This window comes from Chaetodon trifascialis, chromosome 18 (genome assembly GCF_039877785.1).
Source record: "Chaetodon trifascialis isolate fChaTrf1 chromosome 18, fChaTrf1.hap1, whole genome shotgun sequence".
NCBI classification, from domain to species: domain Eukaryota; kingdom Metazoa; phylum Chordata; class Actinopteri; order Chaetodontiformes; family Chaetodontidae; genus Chaetodon; species Chaetodon trifascialis.
This window is the reverse complement of record NC_092073.1, coordinates 581,075-602,309: the sequence shown is the minus strand read 5'-3', so window position 1 is coordinate 602,309 and position 21,235 is coordinate 581,075. Positions and strand designations below refer to the sequence as shown.

At 41.1% G+C, this 21,235-nt stretch overlaps 1 protein-coding gene across 1 annotated transcript in view; it reads left to right on the top strand.

Moving 5' to 3' along the window:
• cubn (cubilin (intrinsic factor-cobalamin receptor)) overlaps nt 1–21,235 on the top strand; it is a 203,514-nt gene that overhangs the window by 25,689 nt on the left and 156,590 nt on the right. Inside the window, exons 7-15 of the mRNA XM_070986347.1 lie at nt 1,691–1,817; nt 2,478–2,646; nt 6,343–6,474; nt 8,636–8,731; nt 16,430–16,551; nt 16,880–17,072; nt 17,913–18,031; nt 18,758–18,992; nt 20,841–21,022. Coding sequence (XP_070842448.1) covers nt 1,691–1,817; nt 2,478–2,646; nt 6,343–6,474; nt 8,636–8,731; nt 16,430–16,551; nt 16,880–17,072; nt 17,913–18,031; nt 18,758–18,992; nt 20,841–21,022 — 1,375 coding nt within the window. The remainder of the gene's footprint in view (nt 1–1,690; nt 1,818–2,477; nt 2,647–6,342; nt 6,475–8,635; nt 8,732–16,429; nt 16,552–16,879; nt 17,073–17,912; nt 18,032–18,757; nt 18,993–20,840; nt 21,023–21,235) is intronic.

Here is a 21,235-nt window from a genome sequence, read left to right as displayed (position 1 = left end):
CTTCTGGGAGAAGTTTGGGCGTCGGACACTTTCCTGTGCAAGCTCAGTCATCCTCAAAAATTGCCATGCGCCTCGCCAGCGGCGTTTTTAAAGGTGAGGCAGAGAGAGACAGAGAGAGACAGACACATGGAAAAAACGTAAGTGATGATCGAGCTGGTGTGATTGGTGAAGATTTGACTTGGCTGTGTCAAACCCACTCCACGCCTTCTCCCCTCCCTCTTTCCGAGTTGCGCCGCTGGGTGGGACTGAAATGAGAAGGAGGAGGAGATGCGCTGGCGGCGCAGCTCACGAAAATACCAAAGTCTGCGCCGCCACGCCCCATCGGCGCAGCGGACCTGACTTTGCGCCGCGCCTGCGCCGCGCCGGCGGCAGAGTTGAAAATAGAGCCCCATGTGCCTAAGAAACATGACATCTGTTTTGGGGGAGCAACGCATGCTGTCACTGGTTGACGTTATTGGAGAACACAATGTATGTCTTGTGAACAAAACTGAAATCCTACTAGTCGGCTCTAAAACAAAGAGAGAAATAGTGTTTAATAATCTGGGGAAATTAACACCCCAGATTATATCTGAGGTTACAAATATTGGTGTCATCCTATGCTCAGATCCAAACTTCAAGCCTCGAAGTATTACCATTTCTAAATCAAAAAGGTTTTGCTGAAAAACTGATTCCTGCCCTTATTACAAGCCGATTTCATGACTGTAATGCTATTTACTGGCCTCCCTGAAAAACAAAACAAAACAAAACAAAAAAACTGAGAAACTTCAGCTCATTCAAAACTCTACAGCTCAGCTATTAACCAGAGCCATGAGGATACAGTACATTCATCCAATTTTGGCTGCTCTGCACTGGCTTCCCTTTGTATATAATCTGCTGCTGCTGGTCTACTGGAGGTTTCCAGCAACATGCAAAAGAAAACTGGTGTCACAGCCTTTGTCCATTATGCCCCACAACTCTGGAACACACTATATACAGATATCAGGGTCAGTTTACTGAATATTTTCAAAAGAAAACTACTTACTTAATTTATCCCTTCACTTTAGCCTTTCACTAGCTATGACTTCCTGATACATGTCTGAAACTTTTGTGCTTTGCCTTGCACTTATGCACTGCTTCACTTTCAAAATGTTGTATTTTTACACATTTATACATTATTAATTTTATGCATTCTATGTAATCTATTTTAACCTACCTATACTTATCTTTTCATGCTGTGATTTGCCTTATTCTACTCTATTTTTAGTTAGATTGTTATATCTTTTTGTGTGGTTTTATGCCTTGTCTTTATTCTTATCTGAATCTTACTTTACATTCATTTTTTTAAATCTTTTTTTTATGTCCATTCAGTTTTTTAATGCATATATATATATATGTGTGTGTGTGTGTGTGTGTGTGTGTGTGTGTGTGTGTGTGTGTGTGTATATATATATATATATATATATATATATATATATATATATATATATATATATATATATATATATATATATATATATATATATATAAAGCACTCACTTGGTGCATGTGATTTCTTTCTTGTAAACCCTGAGCTGCAATTCCTATACGAAAGGTGCTATACAAACAAAGTTTATTATTATTATTATTATTGTTGTTGTTGTTGTTATTATTATTGTTATTATTAGTAGTAGTATTATGGCTACCAACATTTTGCATTTCGGTTTCTGTGCAGTTGTAACTGTTCTCCAGAATGGTCCGGGATTCTCTGTACTGTGCGTTTTGATGACTGCAGGAATGTAGGACAGGACCTGTGTGTACATGGCACATGTATCGATGCAGACCGGGATATACCTGGACAGGTAATCAGTCACCTAACCAACTATCTTCCCAGAGCAAGTCAACAAATAAGAAAAAACAAAGACAAAATTTTACACAAGTAACAAGTTTACACAAGTTTAAACAAAATGGTAGGTTGTTGTATGGTTGTGTTTTTGTTACCTATATGGCACAGTATAATATAATAATAGTAATATTATTATAATAATGTGAAGGTACAAAGAAACAGAAACATAGTGGCATTTTTATCATGGCTGGGTAACTGAGAGGATATTTGGTGCATTTTAAGTCCCAGTTTAGAGTAAAGCATTATAAAAATAAGTTTGTAACAGTGGCCATCACTCAGTTGTAAGTTGTAAGTCATGTTTGTGTATTACCTGTATTTATGAAGTGTGTGTGTCATGATAAATGCATCTGTCTGCTGCAAACCAAACCTACTTGAAACTGATATTTGTCTGGAATGGAGCAGTGGAAGAATTCCTGAAGGTGCATATTTGAAATACCAGCAAAAGATATCGGCATGTCATGGTGTGGTCATGGTATATAGTTGCAAACAACTGCTCTTATATCACAATTCAGTATTATTTCATTTTGTTGTTGTATTTCAATGATTCTTTTTTACTGTAGATATGATTTTGGTGGGCAGAATTTTCACACCGTGACTGCTTTTTCTCTATAAACAGCCTAAATACCAGTGTATTTGTGAGACTGGCTGGGAGGCTCTAGCTGGGAACTTGGCCTGTGTGACTGATGTGAATGAGTGTAACCTACCTAAGAAACCATGTTCCACCAACCCCACTGTTCCCTGCTACAACACTCAGGGTTCTTTCTACTGTGGAGGCTGTCCTGCTGGTAACACTCAATAACACAACTCATTCTAGGCTCTGATTTTTTGACTTTGAGACCAGAAGCATACTTGGAATTGTATAGTATAGTATAGTATAGTATAGTATAGTATAGTATAGTATAGTATAGTATAGAACAGTATTGTAAAATAGAGAAAACAGGCTTGGAGCAGGAGCAATTTAGGCTGAAACAGTTAACTGAGGATGCTATCAGAGTATTGGAATAGTTTTCAAGCTCCTAAAACTGGCCACCACTATGCTCCTAGGCTGTCCAAAGCACTGAAATAAGTAAGAAATAGAAAACCCCAAACACAACAGAATGTAGCAACTGACTGCATCTGTAGGTGAAGTCAGACCATCTCTGTTTTAATCAAGTTAGTGATGTAGTGATCAGTGACTACTTACTAAGTGTAATTTAGTTGTCCATAATTTCCATTAATTTCTTCCTTTGGAGCAACTTTGAGATGATTTGTTTTAATTTATTGCCTATTTAATTGTTTTAGTCTATTCTAATTTGAAATATTAAATAGTATTTCATTTTTGCAAATCTCTATTGCATACTAAAGATGAACCTTCAACCTTGAAAGTAGCAAAAAGGGTGTAACAGGATGGCCCATGACTTCCATGTCAAATTGAACAGATGAGTTTACACTCAGGGAGTTCAGATTACCAAAAGATTATTACAACCCCTGGCAAAAATTATGGAATCACCAGTCTTGGAGGATGTTCATTCAGTTGTTTAATTTTGTAGAAAAGCAGATCACAGACATGACGCAAAACTAAAGTCATTTCAAATGGCAACTTTCTGGCTTTAAGAAACACTAAAAGAAATCAAGAAAAAAAATTCTGGTAGCAACAGTTACTTTTTCAGACCACGCGGAGGGGAAAAATTATGGAATCACTCAATTCTGAGGAAAAAATTGTGGAATCGCCCTGTAAATTTTCATTCCCAAAACTGACACCTGCATCAGATTAGAACTGCTTGTTAGTCTGGAGTTAAAAAGGACCTTGGAGAGCTGTTGCAACAAGTGGACTGACATGAATCATGGCTCCAACACGAGAGATGTCAATTGAAACAAAGGAGAGGATTATAAAACTTCTTAAAGAGGGTAAATCATAACACAATGTTGCAAAAGATGTTGGTTGTTCACAGTTAGCTGTGTCTAAAATCTGGACCAAGTAGAAACAACATGGGAAGGTTGTTAAAGGCAAGCATTATGATAGACCAAGGAAGACATCAAAGTGTCAAGACAGAAAACTTAAAGCAATATGTCTTGAAAACAGAAAATGCACAGCAAAACAAATGAGGAACAAATGGGAGGAAACTGGTGTCAATGTCTGTGACCGAACTGTAAGAAACCACCTAAAGGAAATGGGATTTACATACAGAAAAGCTAAACGAAAGCCATCATTAACACCTAAACAGTAGTGATGGGCACGCCAGTTCTTTTAGATGTACTGAATCACTAGAATCAGTTCACTAGAAAGATTCGTTCAAAAGATTTGTTCACCGAATCACCGAATCATTCCGTGCTTGGCAGGAGGAGCCTGCAACTCCTGAATTGATATAGGCTGAATGGTTCAGGTTTCAGTTCAGTTCACAGCTTCCAGGACCGGGAGACGAGAGTGTTGTGACTGTGTTGCTTTGACAAACACACTTGTAAATATAAAACTTGTTTATAAATCATGATGTTTTAAGTGTCCTGGCCTATGGTATGCTATTTAACCGGTCTACTCTGCAAATTGGGCTCAGTGAGTGATCCGTTCACTGAACGTATACCCCACAGTACATTCAGTGAAGGATTCACACTGAATATGCACCGTTCCCTCGCAAATTGTCAGACAGTCACGCATTTTCTCAAACTGCGGGTTTTATACACCACTTGTTACATGCTGTGTCCTACTGTACGTGAGTTATTGCGGTGGCAAATTTAGCAGAGTTTAAAAAAAGTCAGTTTTCTCCGAGGTACACTTGAACACAACACACCCCTATCTCCCTCCGTCGCTCCTGCCTAGTGCCTGCTACAGCTGGTGAGTCTCACTCTCTTCTCATTACTGCCAGCCTAACGTTTTAATTTTGTTTATTTGGAAACTAAATCTGTTAAAACAACGGTCGCCATGAAAGTGTATCCCTCAGAGGAAAATGATTCAGGAGAGTGTAGTTCACTGAGTGATTCAGGCGTCGGTGACGCGGCGCAGTCGGTGCGCGCGGTCACCGGCTGCCCGCCTGGCGCTGCTGACAGTTCAACTGAACTGAAAAACGAACGAATCACTTGAGGAAGTGATTCGGTTCAGTACGTTCACTTAAAAGATTCGTTCTTTTGAATGAGTCGTTCACGAATGACACAACACTACTAAACAGAAAAAAAACAAGGTTATAATGGGCTAAGGAAAAGCAATCGTGGACTGTGGATGACTGGATGAAAGTCATATTCAGTGATGAATCGCAAGTTGGGCAAGGTGTTGATGCTGGAACTTTTGTTTGGTGCCGTTCCAATGAGATTTATGAAGACGACTGACTGAAGAAAACATGCAAATCAATTTCATTGATGATATGGGGCTGCATGTCAGGTGAAGGCACTGCGGAGATGGCTGTCATTACATCTTCAATAAATGCACACGTTTACATTGATATTTCGGACACTTTTCTTATCCCATCAATTGAAAGGATGTTTGGGGATGATGAATACATAATACATCTTGCCATAGAGCAAAAACTGTGAAAATATTCCTTGAAGAAAGACACATGAGGTCAATGTCATGGCCTGCAAATAGTCTGGATCTCAATCCAATTGAAAATCTGTGGTGGAAGTTGAAGAAAATTGTCCATGACAAGCCTCCTACCTGCAAAGCTGATCTGGCAACAGAAATCAGAGAAAGTTGGAGCCAGATTGATGAAGAGTACTCTTTGTCATTCATTAAGTCCATGCCTCAGAGACCGCAAGCTGTTATAAAAGCCAGAGGTGGTGCAACAAAATATTAGTGGAGTGTTGAAGTGTTCTTTTGTTTGTTTGTTTTTCATGATTCCATCCTTTTTTTGCTCAGAATTGAGTGATTCCATATTTTTTTCCCTCTGCCTGGTCTAAAAAAGTAACTGTTACTGATTACCACAATTTTTTTCTTGATTTTTTTAGTGTTTTTTAAAGCCAGAAAGTTGCCATTTGAAATGATTTTAGTTTTGTGTCTGTGATCTTTTTTTTCTACAAAATTAAACAACTGAATGAACATCCTCTGAGACTGGTGATCCCATAATTTTTGCCAGGGGTTGTACTAGCATAAGAATCCCTGTTGCTGGCTCAAATAAATTACACAATTCCTTTTGCATCTTGACTGTGTGCTCCCAAAGGTTGATTTCATCCTATTAAAATTGTATTAATCATCCTTCAGCCTTCTTCCTGATGGAATCACGGGTTGCTATTCTAGCCGTAGAAAAAAAACTGTAAAAAAAAAAAAAGGAAGTCACAAAAATGAGTTAGCCAAATTACGATTGCACTGTTGCGTATACACACAACTGGAAAAAAATATGCTTCATACTGTAATTTTTGAATTGTCACTGTGTGTGTGTGTGTGTGTGTGTGTGTGTGTGTGTGTGTGTGTGTGTGTGTACACACACTTGTAAATGTGGCTAAATGTTTAGTCTAAAAAAAATGTTTTGTGAAATGATTTGTATAGGTTATAATAGATTATTTGTATAATGTCTCAGGTTGGCAAGGCAATGGCTACAGCTGTCAGGATGTGGATGAATGTTTGACTGACAATGCCAGCTGCTCCACCACTCCCATGGTGCAATGTCTGAACACTATGGGCTCCTTCTACTGTGGTCCCTGCCCTCCAGGTATGAGGGTAGAAAAAGAGTTACAAATGTAGACCAGCCCACAGGTGTTAATGGGGTCCAAGCCCCTTGCATGAGTGACATTTGGCAACGTCGTGTTTTTTTCTCTGACTTTTTGCTGCGCAGACACTTTCAGCAGAGAAGAACATGAATAAAAAAATGTAATACTGGGAGCCAATGCAAAATTTGTTGCATCTAGCCCACTTGGGCTTTGACTCCTTATAACATAACATTATTTATTGTGATGTTATGTGTAATTCTGCAAATAAGTAAAGTTAAAACAGGCATAATATTGATTGCTGTTCATGGCATAAGTTGCAACTTACAACATTACTATGCTATGTGTAAATTTGTAAGTTCTGCCAGAAATAGTAAAATCTTGGTTTGTGTGTCAATAGTTTAAGAGGTATGAACTAAATGTCCAGTGTATAGGATTTGGGGGCAATCTATTGGCAGTAATAGAATATAATAATATAATATTCATAATTATTTTTTCAGTAGTGTATAATCACCAGAAAATAAGAATCATCTTCTCATTTTGTGTTTTTACCTTACAAGGAAGCCTTTATATACAGTATATAGAGGGATCAGATCTCCTTCCCCAGAGTCCAACATGTTGCACTGCCTTGTTTGTACAGTAACCCAAAAAGGACAAAGGCAACTCTGGCTTTAGAGTGGGCCTTTTTTTTTTTTTTGTATTTTTAGTGGCCACCGCAGGGGAGTGGTTCTTTGGGTAATTCATCCAGATAGCTTGTCCTCTGTGCCAATATTCAAAGTATAGGACTAAAGTTTAATTTCATTGCCTCTTCTAAAATTCTGTTCTTTGATCACTGTCATGGATTGCTTGCAAATTAAGCAAACGCAATTCACCTTGACTCATTTTCCCAAAACTCTTGAAATTTTCCGCACTCACTTGCTATTTTCCGTCTTTTGAGGTTTCACTGTAGTTACATTTCATTCTTCCTGTGGTGCAGGATGAAGACCTACAGATCCTACAGTCAATCAGTGGAACACCCCTCAGAGCAGGTTTAGTTGTGGCTGATTGAGAGGCTGATTTCTATGTAAAGCTGAGAGCCTTTTAGGAAGAAATGAGAGTTTGAGCCACAAGGTAAAACCAGACCAATTAGAATTCCCACACAAACACTCCACGGCAAGAGACAATGCATGAAGCTCACTAATTCACTTCACGGATACAATAGCCAGACAATCATATCAAGTCAGCCTGATCCAGGGGTCAAGTCCCACGCAGGCACAATGAGGATATGCAGGGGTCTCAACTGCAGAACCCCTTCCAGAAAACAACCCACCAAATAATTAAGCTTTACTATCTACTGCCAACTAAAACCTGCTGACTCAAGATGGCTACAGTATATAACTTATTAGTAGAGACTAAGAACCCCTGATTCAGAAACAGTTGCAAAAACTTGGGCTATACAGGAAAGGAACAACACTAGAGGCCCATAAGTTGACCTTTACACTAGAAAAGTGTTGGCATATATTATTCTCATAGAGGATGCTTGTGAATTAAGTATGGTCTGGACCCTAACCTGATTGCAGGTACTCTATAGTGAGTCATAAATACACAGTTGAAGGTGGTCTGGGTGAGGATTCCAAATGTGGCCTTCCAACTGCAACAGACAATTCTGCCTGTGGAGAGATCAAGGCATTCTGCAGACCGATTACAGGGAGTCTGGAGTATCATTATATGTTTATGTCTGTCTATCTGATGTCAGCGTGGATAGTGGGACGAGAAGAAAGGCATACAGGAGGCAGTTTCAGGGGTTTCCAGGGATGTATCAGCACATCCTGATCCAACGGACTGGCTGGTTCTGACAAGAATGACAAATCCAAACAACATCTGAATATTTCTGACACATCCTGGAGAACAACTAATCTATCTTTTTTAAATTTTAAAATCATTGTGTGACATTACTGTTAAAGATGAACCTCTTCTTGCTGACAATGGATGTAGAGAGCCTAAAAACAACCTGTGATGCTCTCTCCTGAGCAAGTCAAACTTTTAGGTGACTGACCCCCCCGGGTCCTGAGCAATGAAAGCCACAAACAACCACTGCAAAAGTCAAAATCTGATCAGTTTAACCAGAAATAAAAAGAAACTGTCACCATCCGCCTGATTTTAAAGATAATTCTTGTGTTTCTGCAGGTTATGAGGGGGATGGGATAACATGCACCCAGATGAGTATTTGTGCTGCCAATAATGGAGGCTGTCATCCTTTAGCTACTTGCTCCTCCAGCCCAGGTAAAAACAAAACATATTCATAATTTTATCACTATGTTTTTCATAAGGGAAAGGGCATATGGAATATTAGTTGTGGGTAAACTAATTAAAGACAATCATACATAATTCCATCACAACACTGTGTTTCATAAATAGATGACAGTTGGCATTGTACAAAAATTATTAAGGGAGAAGGAAGAATTATATATATTGTTAATTTGTTGAAGGGACGATAGTGTGACTTTTTTGGGTGAACAGGGGAGGGTTGTCTTTATTTTCCCAGCTTAGAATAATAATAAATTTAAAAAAAAAAAAGTGGTGGGGTATATTAGGCAGCAAGTGAACATTTTGTCCTCAATGTTGACGTGTTAGAAGCAGGAAATTGGCAAGCGTAAGGATTTGAGCCAGTTTTACAAGGGCCAAATTGTTATGGCTAGACACCTGGGTCAGAAGCTTTTGTTGGGTGTTCCTGGTCTGCAGTGGTCAGTATCTATCAAAAGTGGTCCAAGGAAGGAACCATGGTGAACCGGCGGCAGGGTCACGGGCAGCCAAGGTTCATTGATGCGCATGGGGAGCGAAGACTGGCCCGTGTAGTCCATATCCAACAGAAGAGCTACTGTTGCTCAAATTGCCAAAAAAGGTTAATGCTGGTTTTGATATAAAGGTGTCAGAATGCACAGTGCATCGCAGTTTGTTGCATATGGGCTGCATAGACCAGTCAGGTTGCCCGTGCTGACCCCTGTCTATTGCCAAAAATGGCAACAAATGGCACATGCGCATGGAGCAATGGAAGAAAGTGGCCGGGTCTGACGAATCACATTTCCTTTTACATCACGTGGATGACCGGGTGTGTGTGCGTCACTTACCTGGGGAGCACATGGCACCAGGATGCACTATGTGAAGAAGGCAAGCCGGCAGTGTGATGCTTTGGGCAATGTTCTGCTGGGAAACCTTGGGTCCTGCCATCCATGTGGATGTTACTTGTGGTCTCTTTCAGCAGGATAATGTGCTGTGCTGTAGAACAAGGGTAAAGGAATACAAATACAAATTTAGCCTATGATATGATTCAAATTCAGTACTTAATATTGCCAAAATGTTCGACTGCAGGTTGGATTTCAGTGAACAACAACAGCTGTTTACAGTTTGGAATGTTAATGTGGTGTCTTCATTAAGCATGTGCATGCAGCATGTGCATGTCCAGATGATCTGAACTGACACACTTCACTTCTGCTACCAAGACATTTAGGGTTAGGTCTGAAGAGCTTGGTTAATACACATGGCCATGTGCATAAAAACAAATCAGCTATATGAAAAACCAGAATTTATGCCAGTACCATGAGAGTGTGTGGCACACACGGCTGTCTCTTCCCTTCACTATTTACCAACAATAAAGCCATCCATCCAGCCATCTATTTTCTGCCAATCCCCAAACCACCTCTGCTGGCTCCTTTCAAAGTGAAGGATAAGGACCGGTATAGTTAAAAAGACACAGTCAGACACACCATGTAAAATTTTCATCTTTAAAGAGCAACCAACACAAGCTAGGTAAAATGGAAAAATAAAAAGTCCTTAAACAGTAAACAGGAAATCCTTACATCATTAAACAATCAAATACAAAATGGGCACTTGAAGAAAAGTGCACATTGTCAGTTCACCATTTTATTTGACTGGCCAAATTCCCTCAATGCAATGTGAAAAGTAATGCCTAGGACTATGGGGTAAGGTTACTGTCAAAAGTTTTGTGCGTGCACACATAAAAATCGTGCACGTATTAAAAATGTGTGCGTGTTAGTCTGTAGTTGTGCATAAATAAAAAATTTGTAAACTCTTGTTTAAGTCAAATCATGCATAGATTATGCAGTGTATAAATTATCTGTGAGAATGCAACTCGTAAAGTTACAACTTTCCAAAATTACAAATACGGATTGCAGTTTACGGACGTACGCTTCCTTCAGAATGAATACGAATCTGACAAGCGTGAAGTAACTGTCAAAACTACGTCACAAGGTCACAGGCATTATGTATCAAGTGGAAGATAACATTGATTCTACAAACTGCGCATGCGTGAAAGATGGCGGCGGCGACCAGTATTAGAGAGTGTGAGAGCGATAACACCAAATTTAACACACCTGCTCCCCATTCACACCTGACTCCTTGTAACACTAATAAGTCACATGACACTGGGGAGGAAAATGGCTAATTTGGCACAATTTGGCCATTTTCACTTAGGGGTGTACTCACTTTTGTGAGATACTGTACATCTAGTGGATACGCTGGGACACATCATCAGTAATGTAACCTGGGATCACTGCAGCGTTTGCCCACGGATCTGCCCTCTTGACCCATACCCACCGTGTGGCTTTCTCTGTGGCTTCAGTTGCAGACCTGACGGCCTTCCTCTTTGCCTCCCCGGTGAGGCCCAGCACCATGAATATTTTGCAGAGGGACAGCCCTACAAATCCACGGCAGCCCACCTTCAGAGGTTCACAAAGAGTTTTCTAGCCTTGCCTCCTGCTCTCGTCCACCAGCTCCGGGTACTTGGCATGCTTCCACTCATTGGCCTCATCCATACGCTCTTCCCAGGGCACTATGAGCTCCAGAATGATCAACTGCTTGGTGGAATCTGATATGACGATCAAGTCTGGTGGGAGCCATGTAGATGTTATCCTGGCTGGGAACTTCAGCTGTTGCCAGTCAGTGGCAAAGGTGAGGAGGCCAGACTTTGCCCGTGGTTGAGTGTTGGGCTTTTCTCCGGCTCTGTGGAATCTGATGGTCTTTGGCTTGAGGTGGACCTTGATGGTGTTGATGGCCGTGGCTATGCTGTGAGCAACTGCCCTAAGCACCTGGTTGTGGTGCCAGCGATAGTGCCGTTTCCAAGGGCTTTTGGGCAGCTGCTGAGGAGATGTTTCAGGGATCCCATCCTGGACACTGGGGACAGGATGGTGTTTCTGTTTTGCCCCAGACGTGGAGATTGGCTGGACATGGTAAGACATCGTAAACAGCCTGGATTAAAGACCTGATGTGATGAAAGTCTGCGTTCCAGATGTTGGACCAGGTGATCTTTTCGTTGCAGAATATTCTCCCATTTAGTCCATGCTCCTTGTTGCCCCATTCCCACCATCCTGCTAGCCCATTCTTCCTCTACGCCTGCCTGTACTTCCTCCTGAACGAGATGTTGTCGTTCTTTGCCCTTGGCCTTGTCCACCCTGGTTGCCAGGAAGTAGCTAATTCCTGCAGGCCCCTCCAGAGCTTTGTTTGGCCTGCATTTCCTGCCTGTTTGCACCTGGATGCCAGCCGATGCCACCCTTGGATCCCTGGATTCCCTGTACTGCAAAACTTCCCATGTTCTGGACACCTTGAACTCTTTAGCGAGGCCACTAAATGGGAGCTGCAGGATGTTACTGGTGCCATACAGGGCGGAACTGTTTAGACTGCACGGTAGACCACACCCAGTCTTAAATTATTATAGTAATCCTGAATAAGGTCTGTGACTTTGCTGGGAACATGATGTCATTCAAGAGCGAGCTCAAGAAGCCTGTGCGGTATGGAGCCATACACATTGGCGAGGTCCAGCCAGAGTATGGTGAGATCTCCTTTCCCTTCACAGGCCTTCCTGATAAGTTTCACCATGCCAGTGTGTTCCAAACAGCCAGGCATTCCAGGAATCCCACCCTTCTGAACAGAGGTGTCGATATAGCTGTTCAGAAGGAACTCTGTTAGTTGTTGTGACAAGATGCTGGAGAAAATCTTGCCTTCGACACTTAGCAGCGAGATGGTTCTAAACTGACTGATGTTCTTGCAGTCCTCTTCCTTGGGGATCCACACACCCTCTGTGCACCTCCATTGGCCTACAACTTTTCCCCTGCGCCAGATCACCAAAGGAGTCAAACTAGTTGCGGGCAGTGCTTGCGCACAGTGTATGGAACACCGCTGGAGCCTGGGGCTGAAGCTGAAGTCCACTGTTGGAGGTTGTGGGCTTATAAGGGCCCTCTGTGGTCCAAGCTCCTGTTCTCTCTTGGGGTCGCTCAGGGTGTTATGCAGGAAGGAGTTTGCATCCTCGGTTGAGCACATGAGGTTGCCGCTATGCTTGTCCCCCAGCAGCTTCTTGGTGAAGGTAAAACGGGTGGAGATGAAAGCAATGCACTTCCTTGCTCTTTCCTTCCCCTGCCTTCAGTGCCACTCTGCCTGGCGCAGCATCATGAGCTTCTTCCTCAGGATGTTGCAAAGCTCAGCGAGCGTTTGTTTTGCTTCTTTGCTGGACTTTGCCACCTTGTGCTGTTTTCTAAGGTTTCAGAGTTCTCAACGCAGTTTGTGAATCTTGGTGGCTCTACAGTTCATTGTGTAGTTGGCCTTGATGTTCCTGCTCTCAACGTCAATGTCAATGTCAATTTTATTTGTATAGCACATTTCATATGGCAAGCATAAACTCAGGCTCTGTGCTTCAGGATAAAAGCAAGATGGTCATACATTTAAAATGCATATTAAAAACAGGGATAATGTCTTAAAACAAGTAAACAAACACACATAGAAAGCTAATTAAAAGCTTGTGAGAACAGATATGCTTTAAGATTACATTTAAAGGAGGATATTGTTGGAGATGAGCGGAGTTCAAAAGGCAAAGAGGTCCACAGTGTTGGACCATAAAAACTAAAAGCACCTTGAGCTGATTTTGAATATGTGCGTGGTATATTAAGGAGAGATTTACATGAAGATCTGAGGTGTCTGTCTGGTGTATACTGAGTGAGCAAATCAGAAACATAGGGAGGGGCAGCAACATCAATAATACATAAAAACATAAAAACAGCAAGTAAAATTTTAAAATCAATTCTGTACTTGACCGGAAGCCAGTGGAGAGACTTTAAGACTGGGGTGATGTGCTCGTACCTGTTTGTTTTCGTTAATTCTGTCTGCAGTATTTTGAATAAGTTGAAGTGCTTGTTTTGTTAAGCCAGGAAAAAGAGCATTACAGTAGTCTAGACGACTAGAAATGAATGCATGAAGTCTAATACAGATAAAAGTGATCTGACTTTAGATATGTTTCTTAAATAGTAAAAGGCAGTCTTGGAAATATGAGAAATATGATTTTCAAAGTTGAGATCTTCGCCAAAAGTTACACCTAGGTTTCTGACATGCTCACTGGGTTTCACAGAAAAGGGGGTCAACAACGATGAAACCTGATGCCTCAAAGCCTTCGGGCCTACGAACAAAATTTATGTTTTCTCTTTATTGAATTGCAGAAAATTCTCCGTCATCCAGTGTTGGATATTGCCAATACATTTGATGAGATCCTTGAGTGGGCTTAAGTGGTTAGCGGAAACAGATAAATATAATTGTGTGTCATCAGCGTAGAAATGATATATTATGCTGTTGAATTATGGAACCGAGAGGGAACATATATAAGTTGAACAGGAGAGGGCCAAGAATGGATCCATGGGGGACACCACAAGGATAGTTGACATGATCTGATTTATGGTCACCAAGAGAAACAGAATGATCTATTGATGAGGTAGGAGGAAAACCAGTTAAGAACAGTGCCCCTGAGGCCTATACAGTGCTCAAGGCGATGAAGCAAAATAGTATGGTCGACCGTATCAAAAGCGGCACTGAGGTCGAGCAGAACCAGGATAGAAACTTTACCGTTGTCGGAATTAATTATAAGATCAATGACAACCCGGACAAGAGCGGTTTCTGTGCTCTGATTGATTCTAAAACCAGACTTATATAGGTCAAATAAATTATGTTGTGACAGGTGATCATGTAATTGCTGATAAACAACCTTTTTTAGAATTTTTCCCAGGAATGGTAGATTTGAGAGGCCTATAGTTACTGATGACTAATGGATCAAGGTTGTTCTTTTTTAACAATGGAGTGACTATGGCATGCTTAAGTGTAGTGGGGAAAATTCCGGAGAGCAGAGAGGTGTTAACAATCTTAAGGACACCATTTTCCAGACAATGAAGAGCACCTTTAAAAAACTTGGTAGCATAAAACATCAAGAGTGCAGATTGCAGAACTTAGTTGTTGAACTACTTTTTGCAGTTCATGACTCTGTATAAGGTTGAAATTTGAAAAAGTGTTGCGCTGTGGCACTCTGGAGTAGTATGAGAGTCACTAGTTCTAGTGTAAATAGAAACGATATTGTTCCTGATGTTAGACCTTAGATTAGATTTGAAATATGATGTGAATTTATTGCAACTTTTTGAGGAATACAGCTCAGCAGGTAATGGTCTGGAGGGGTTGACCAATTTATCAATTGTACTGAATAGAAATTTGGGATTTTTAACATTGTTGTTAATAATTTGCGAAAGATAGTGCTGTCTACATTGTTTAATTTCTGATTTGTAATTACTGAGTCAACCCTTGTACACGGCATAGTCAGCCTGCAATTTTGTTTTAAGCCTCTTACCCTCAGATCTACGACAGGCTCTTTTGAGTGTCTTCCTGGTTTCTGCATTTCTCCATGGTGCCTTAGCCTTACCAGAGGTTGTCTTAGTTTAGTTAGTCTTAGTTTAGCAGCAACACAGAAGTTTTTTAGCCAGTGATGAAGACTAAAGAGCCGACTGAAACGTTCACATCCTTTGGAGGGAGCTGGGATGGGTCCAGCTGACCCACTGGTTGTGGAAGTTCCGCCACAGGGGACATGGCAGAGATGTGCACTGTCACTGGCGCTTGTCAATGGGAGAGATGGCTCTTGAACATGGGCTGGTGTCAGGAGACCTGTGCCTTTTTGAAACACCTGGGTTTTCTTGGTTAGCAGGATTTACATTCCACGACTGTGGAGGTGATGCAGGCAGAGCAGCAAGAGGGGAGAAGAAGTTCAACAGTTCCAGATCAATGGCATTGTCCTCAGTGTCAAATAGGGGGAGGGACGGTCTCTTTTTTCCCTTGACCACTGAAGTCCAGGTGGAACAGCCAGGGGTCGGGTTCAGATGAGTCACAGAGCTCAAGCGAGGCTAGCTGGGAGCCAAGGTCCTCTTGCTGCTGCACAAGGGCCTCAATGAATTGTGTGATGGAGGACAGTTCACTAAGGATCTCAGAGATGGCTGTGGAGGGAGACCATGCTTGCGTCAACCAACTACATCGTAGATAAAAACATAAAATGTTGTCCTCCAAGGCTTTCACGGGCCAGTGAGCCTTTCCTTAGTATGTTTGATGAAAAAGTTAATGCTAACACTTTACGTTAGCTGGGCTAGCACACAAGCTAACTAGCAGAGATGGCCAATGGATGATCATTCGTGGCCAAACCTCTCGGCTGCATAGCTGACTATGATTGTCGTCATGGTCTTAAGCCGCCGGTCCACCTCCCCCTTGGCTGTGGTCTTCAAGATCTGGCTCACATCTGCGTCAAACTGTGACACCACTGCCTGGCTGTTAGCTGAAGGCCACTTGATCCGCCTCTGGTGGACTGTTCTGCAGGGGTTCGGAGGCTCTACTGCTTGGAGGGAATGGGCTCTGTCACTATATTCATACAAGGATTAGAGAATGAGAAAATGAGTGTCATTTCAGAAGATTTGAATAATTATTGAAGGTTTTGATTTGCAAACTGTGTGTGTTTCAATTTTTGAGAGGTATGAGCTCATGTGAATCTGTTTCCAACACAAGTATTTACTGTAGCTCCAATTTTTTTTTTTCTACAAAAGTGCTGTTTTTAAGAATGAGATGTGCAATGTGAGACATACCCATATACTTCTTACTCAACTCTTTGAAATCCACCAGGAGCAAGCCTCCCTATATGTTCCTGCCCTCCAGGCTATATAGGCAATGGTTATGGATCAACTGGCTGTATCCAGACCAGCAACATATGTCAGATCAACAACCCGTGTGTCAATGGACAGTGCGTGGTGAGTTTGTCTGACTGTGTGTATGTATGTTTTTTCAGACATGGCAGGGTGCTATGTGGCCATTATGACATGGATCTTGTTTCTAACTGTATGTACAATAATTTTAAATCTTAAGGCTAGTAATATTCTAAGCATAAAGCCAACATTGAATTGATTCCTCCAAACAAGTATTGTGCATATCCAAAGACTGCTGTGGACATGAATGAGTCTTTGAATGCTTGATAAAGCCTACCTTGCTTTTATGTTAATGAAATTCTCCTGAAAAGAAAATCCACAATCAACTCCCTTTATAACAACAAATTCATGAATGTCTGCACTCCTGTCACAGGCCACTATCTCGGCTCCTGGTTACATCTGCCATTGTAACTCTGGCTGGCAAGGAGTGAACTGTGACCAAAATGTCAATGAATGTTTGAGCAACCCCTGTCAGAATGGAGGAAACTGCACTGACAGCATTAATGGATTCACATGTACTTGCACTGCCCAATGGACTGGACCACTCTGCCAGAATCCGCAGCAAGGTATTTGTGGGACAAGAAGATATCGAGGGACTGGGAAGATGAAGGAGGGGAGGTTAGAATGGATGTACAATGATACATGGAGGAAGAAGTTAAGGGATTAGATTGGCTGGTTGACAGTGGTAAGAGACTAGTGATATTATTATTAATTATTTGATCGTCATCCATATCCTCCTGACTACCAGGAAAAAAAAAAAAGTCCAATCACAACTTTTTTTTAAAAATTCCCCAATCTATGTAATGTAATCAGAATACTGAAAACTTTCTTTTAGGGCACTTTTTAAATACTTAAATACTATGCTAACTACAGTTAAAATAATTCAGACAATGTTTTAATGTGTTATTAAAAGACTTATCTGAAATATGCCAACATTTAAAGCTAAAATTTGCTCAATAAAAAGTATTATGCACTTACTTTTCCTCCTGGTCTGACAAACCTGAAATTAAGATTTTATGGTGTACACAAAGCTTTTACCTGATGTGGTCATATATGTCCAAGACATTTGTAAATACCGAGTGGGTCGTAAAGATAGGTAGATTGGTAGGTACAGGGGTAAAGTCAGCATAATGTAAACATAATGCTTTAGGAAGAAAATGTAACCTTTTCACATCTTTTAAAAGGTCACATAAGAGTATTCTTTCATTTTGACAAAACTCCATTTTATCCAATCATAATTACCTGTTTTTCTATTTAGTGCCAAAGGTATTTTGTAGACAAAAAGACAAACATTCAAGAGCAGCCCATCCATTACCTTCTCTGTTGCTTAGCCCGTTCTTCATGCAGGGGTATGTAACATGTCAACTGTCATCAAGTGCTATTCTAAGTGTGTATGTGTGTTACAGAGTGTGGAGGTTACTTGACGGGCCCTGCTGGTTCCTTCAGTTATCCCAACACCCCAGGTCATGAGGAATACGATCACCAGGTCAGCTGTGTCTGGGTCATCCACACTGATGCAAACAAGGTCAGTTGCAGTCTCTCTTACTTAATTTGGTGAAAGAAAATTCCTTTTGTGGTCCTTTGCTTACTTTGTATCTGCATCTATTGTATTTCTTTATTCTGTATAGGTAGTGCACAGTTGGCTTGTTGGAGCTTCTCAGCTATTAAAATACCCTTCTGTAGAGGATCTCTTGATTAAACAAATGAATCCTCCTTTTTACACCAATCAATCAATCAATCAATCAATCAATCAATCAATCAATCAATCAATCAATCAATCAATCAATCAATCAGTCAATCAATCAATCAATCAATCAATCAATCAATCAATCAATCAATCAATCAGACTTTTATTTTGTATGATTACATTATATATCATGGTGGCCCAGTGACAATTCCGTTAAACAAGTGAATGCTTTCTCGTCTAGCAATCAGGAAGCAACATCATCAACCTTGTCTTGTTTCTCGTTAGCAAATGTTACTGGCCTTCCCGAGAAATGTATTTGCTTGTTTTACGTGCTACTGTTTGTAAAACCTTGTTTGCTGAAAACAACTGCTTGCTAATGATTAATAAGGAGTTGCTGAGAGTGCTGAGACCAGCTGAAATACAGAGAGCAAATTTTGTGCTCTAATACCAAAACTAAAATAAAAAGGGATAAATTGGCAATGTTAGCATTAGTAGGAAATGTGATTATATTTCAAATGTAGCAGATTGACCGAGATCTTTAAAATTTTGTGTTCCTTCCTTTAGATTCTGCATATTACCTTTCCTTTCTTTCATCTGGAGAGCAGCACCAACTGCAACTTTGACTTCCTACAGATTCATGATGGGGACAGCGCCTCTGCTTACACAATTGGAAAATTCTGTGGCCAAAATAACCCACAAGAGCTTTACAGCTCCCACAATTCACTATATTTCTGGTTTCGCTCTGACCACTCTGTCAGTGGTCGTGGCTTTACAGTTGCTTGGCAGTCTCAGGACCCAGGTAGGGATGTTTCATGTATTTTGGTTAAAGTTAAAAATCTTACTTTTTTATTTTGAAGTCTTAAATCTTGAGATTACAGTCAGACTTAGTGAGACTTCAGTATACTTAATGAAATTAATTTGCAACTAACAGCACTAACCAGACTGCAGAGGGCATACCAGGAGTGTTATATCATGTTCAGTCATCTTCAGTGAAACTTGGTTGAATGAACTCACACCAGACTTGCATGCTGGATAATTTTCAACTGCTGAGAGCAGACAGGAGAGCAAAGGAGACTAGTAAGAGGAAAGGTGGGGGCAAAGCGACGTTTGTGAACAACAGATGTGTACATCAGGGCACATCAGTATAAAAGAGCAGTGCTGCACCAGAGACATTGAGCATTAGCATTCGCCATATTATCTTCTGAGGGAGTTCTTGCACGTCATTGGAATAAGATAAGATCCCACACCACAGAAATACTGGAAGATAGATAGAAGATACTGGGTAGCGTTAGCAGGTGCGGGGTTAGCCGTAGCTTAGTCCGTGGACCTCTGCACTTCCCTCTCCTTTGTTTACGATCTCAACGCCACCAATGGTTGCTTCTGGTCAGCATAGCTGAGTCACTTGGTCTCTCTGTCCTGGCGATCCCTTGGGGGAGCTGAAGTTTGTCGAATACACTGCTTGTGCATCGAAATCTTAGATCCGAAAGTTGCTGTCTGGCATAGTGTTCAAAAAGCTGTAATGAACGAACAGGCTCGAAACCAGTAGGAAAATAATAACTATATCGCGAATTCTAGTGAGACGCTGAGCCCTGCATTGTGCATGCGCCGCCATCTTGAATTTTGTCAAAGCCACCACAGAGTCATAAAATGTTTTTAACGGTTTCCTACATACACTAAAGGACCTCACTCTTCGTAGCAGGTGCAGATGACTTTTGCTCCTCCTGTACAGGGCATCTGTGTTATTTGTCCAGTCCAGTTTGTTTTTGAGGTGAACACCTAGGTATTTAATGGTGTACATCCCCGCCATGGCTGATGAAGCAGCAGCATGTGAGCTCCTACACACTGCGGTTTTACAGTTGCAGACGTCTCACCTACAGACCCTCCACCTCATTTCTGGAGACTTCAATCATGCTTCCTTGTCTTCCACTCTCCCCACCTTCACTCTGTATGTTAAATGCCCCACCAGATACAACAGAATACTGGACTTACTGCATGCAAACACTAAGGATGCTTACAGTTTATCACCCCTTCCCACACTGGGCCGTTCTGCTCACAAACTTGGTCATCTGCTCCCTGCATACATACCAATGGTGAATAAACAACCACCAACAATAAAGTATGTGAGAAAACAGTCAGATGAGTCCACAATTTCACTGAGGGACTGTTTGGAATTGGGAAGTGTTGTGCAGTCCATATGGCAGGACTACATCAGCTTATCAAGCATACCAGGAAGGTACAGCGTTTCCTGAAACAACACACCCTGGGTGTCCCCAGAACTGAAAGCCATACTGAATGAGAAGAACATTGTCTTCAAGATCAAGGGACAAAGGAGGGTGCAGATGGAGGTGAAAAGGGAAAGAGGAGGGGAAACACAAGACACACTGTCCACATATCCCTTACATTTAGACAAGAGTACACACAGTGAATCCCAAAAATCAGCACTAGGCAACCACTTGCTTTAAAATATCAGAGTAACAAGGACTGGGTTAACTATTTCCTATATTAAGTGACTACAGTGGTCAGAAGCTGAAATGCTGTGAACATCCCTGCTTTATATAAATGAAAATACCTGTACTACACAGATGGGTTTTGAACGACTAAATGAAATCATTTTCAATCCTTCCTTGAACTCTCCTTATCATCTTAGTGTGTGGAGGGGAACTAACTGCCCCCTACGGCAACATTAACTCACCTGGTTATCCTGGAAGCTACCCACCAAGCCAGGACTGCTACTGGACAGTAACAGTGGAGCCCAGATTGCTCATTACCTTTGCATTTGGGACTCTCAGTCTGGAGCATCACCCTAACTGCAACTATGACTTCCTAGAGGTAAGAAATGCTGCTATATAGCCCATTATTTTTGCATTAAGTAAAATAGATCTATGAAAAATATAATTGAAATTGTGTGGGTCTGCTAAAACCAGGTTATTTTAAGTACCATAAAGCAGAGCTATTCAAGGAATTACTTTTATTTCAAGTTGTTTATCAGGCTGTCTCATTTTTTACAGGTAGATTTTTTGTGTCAGCTAGGACAATGGTCTT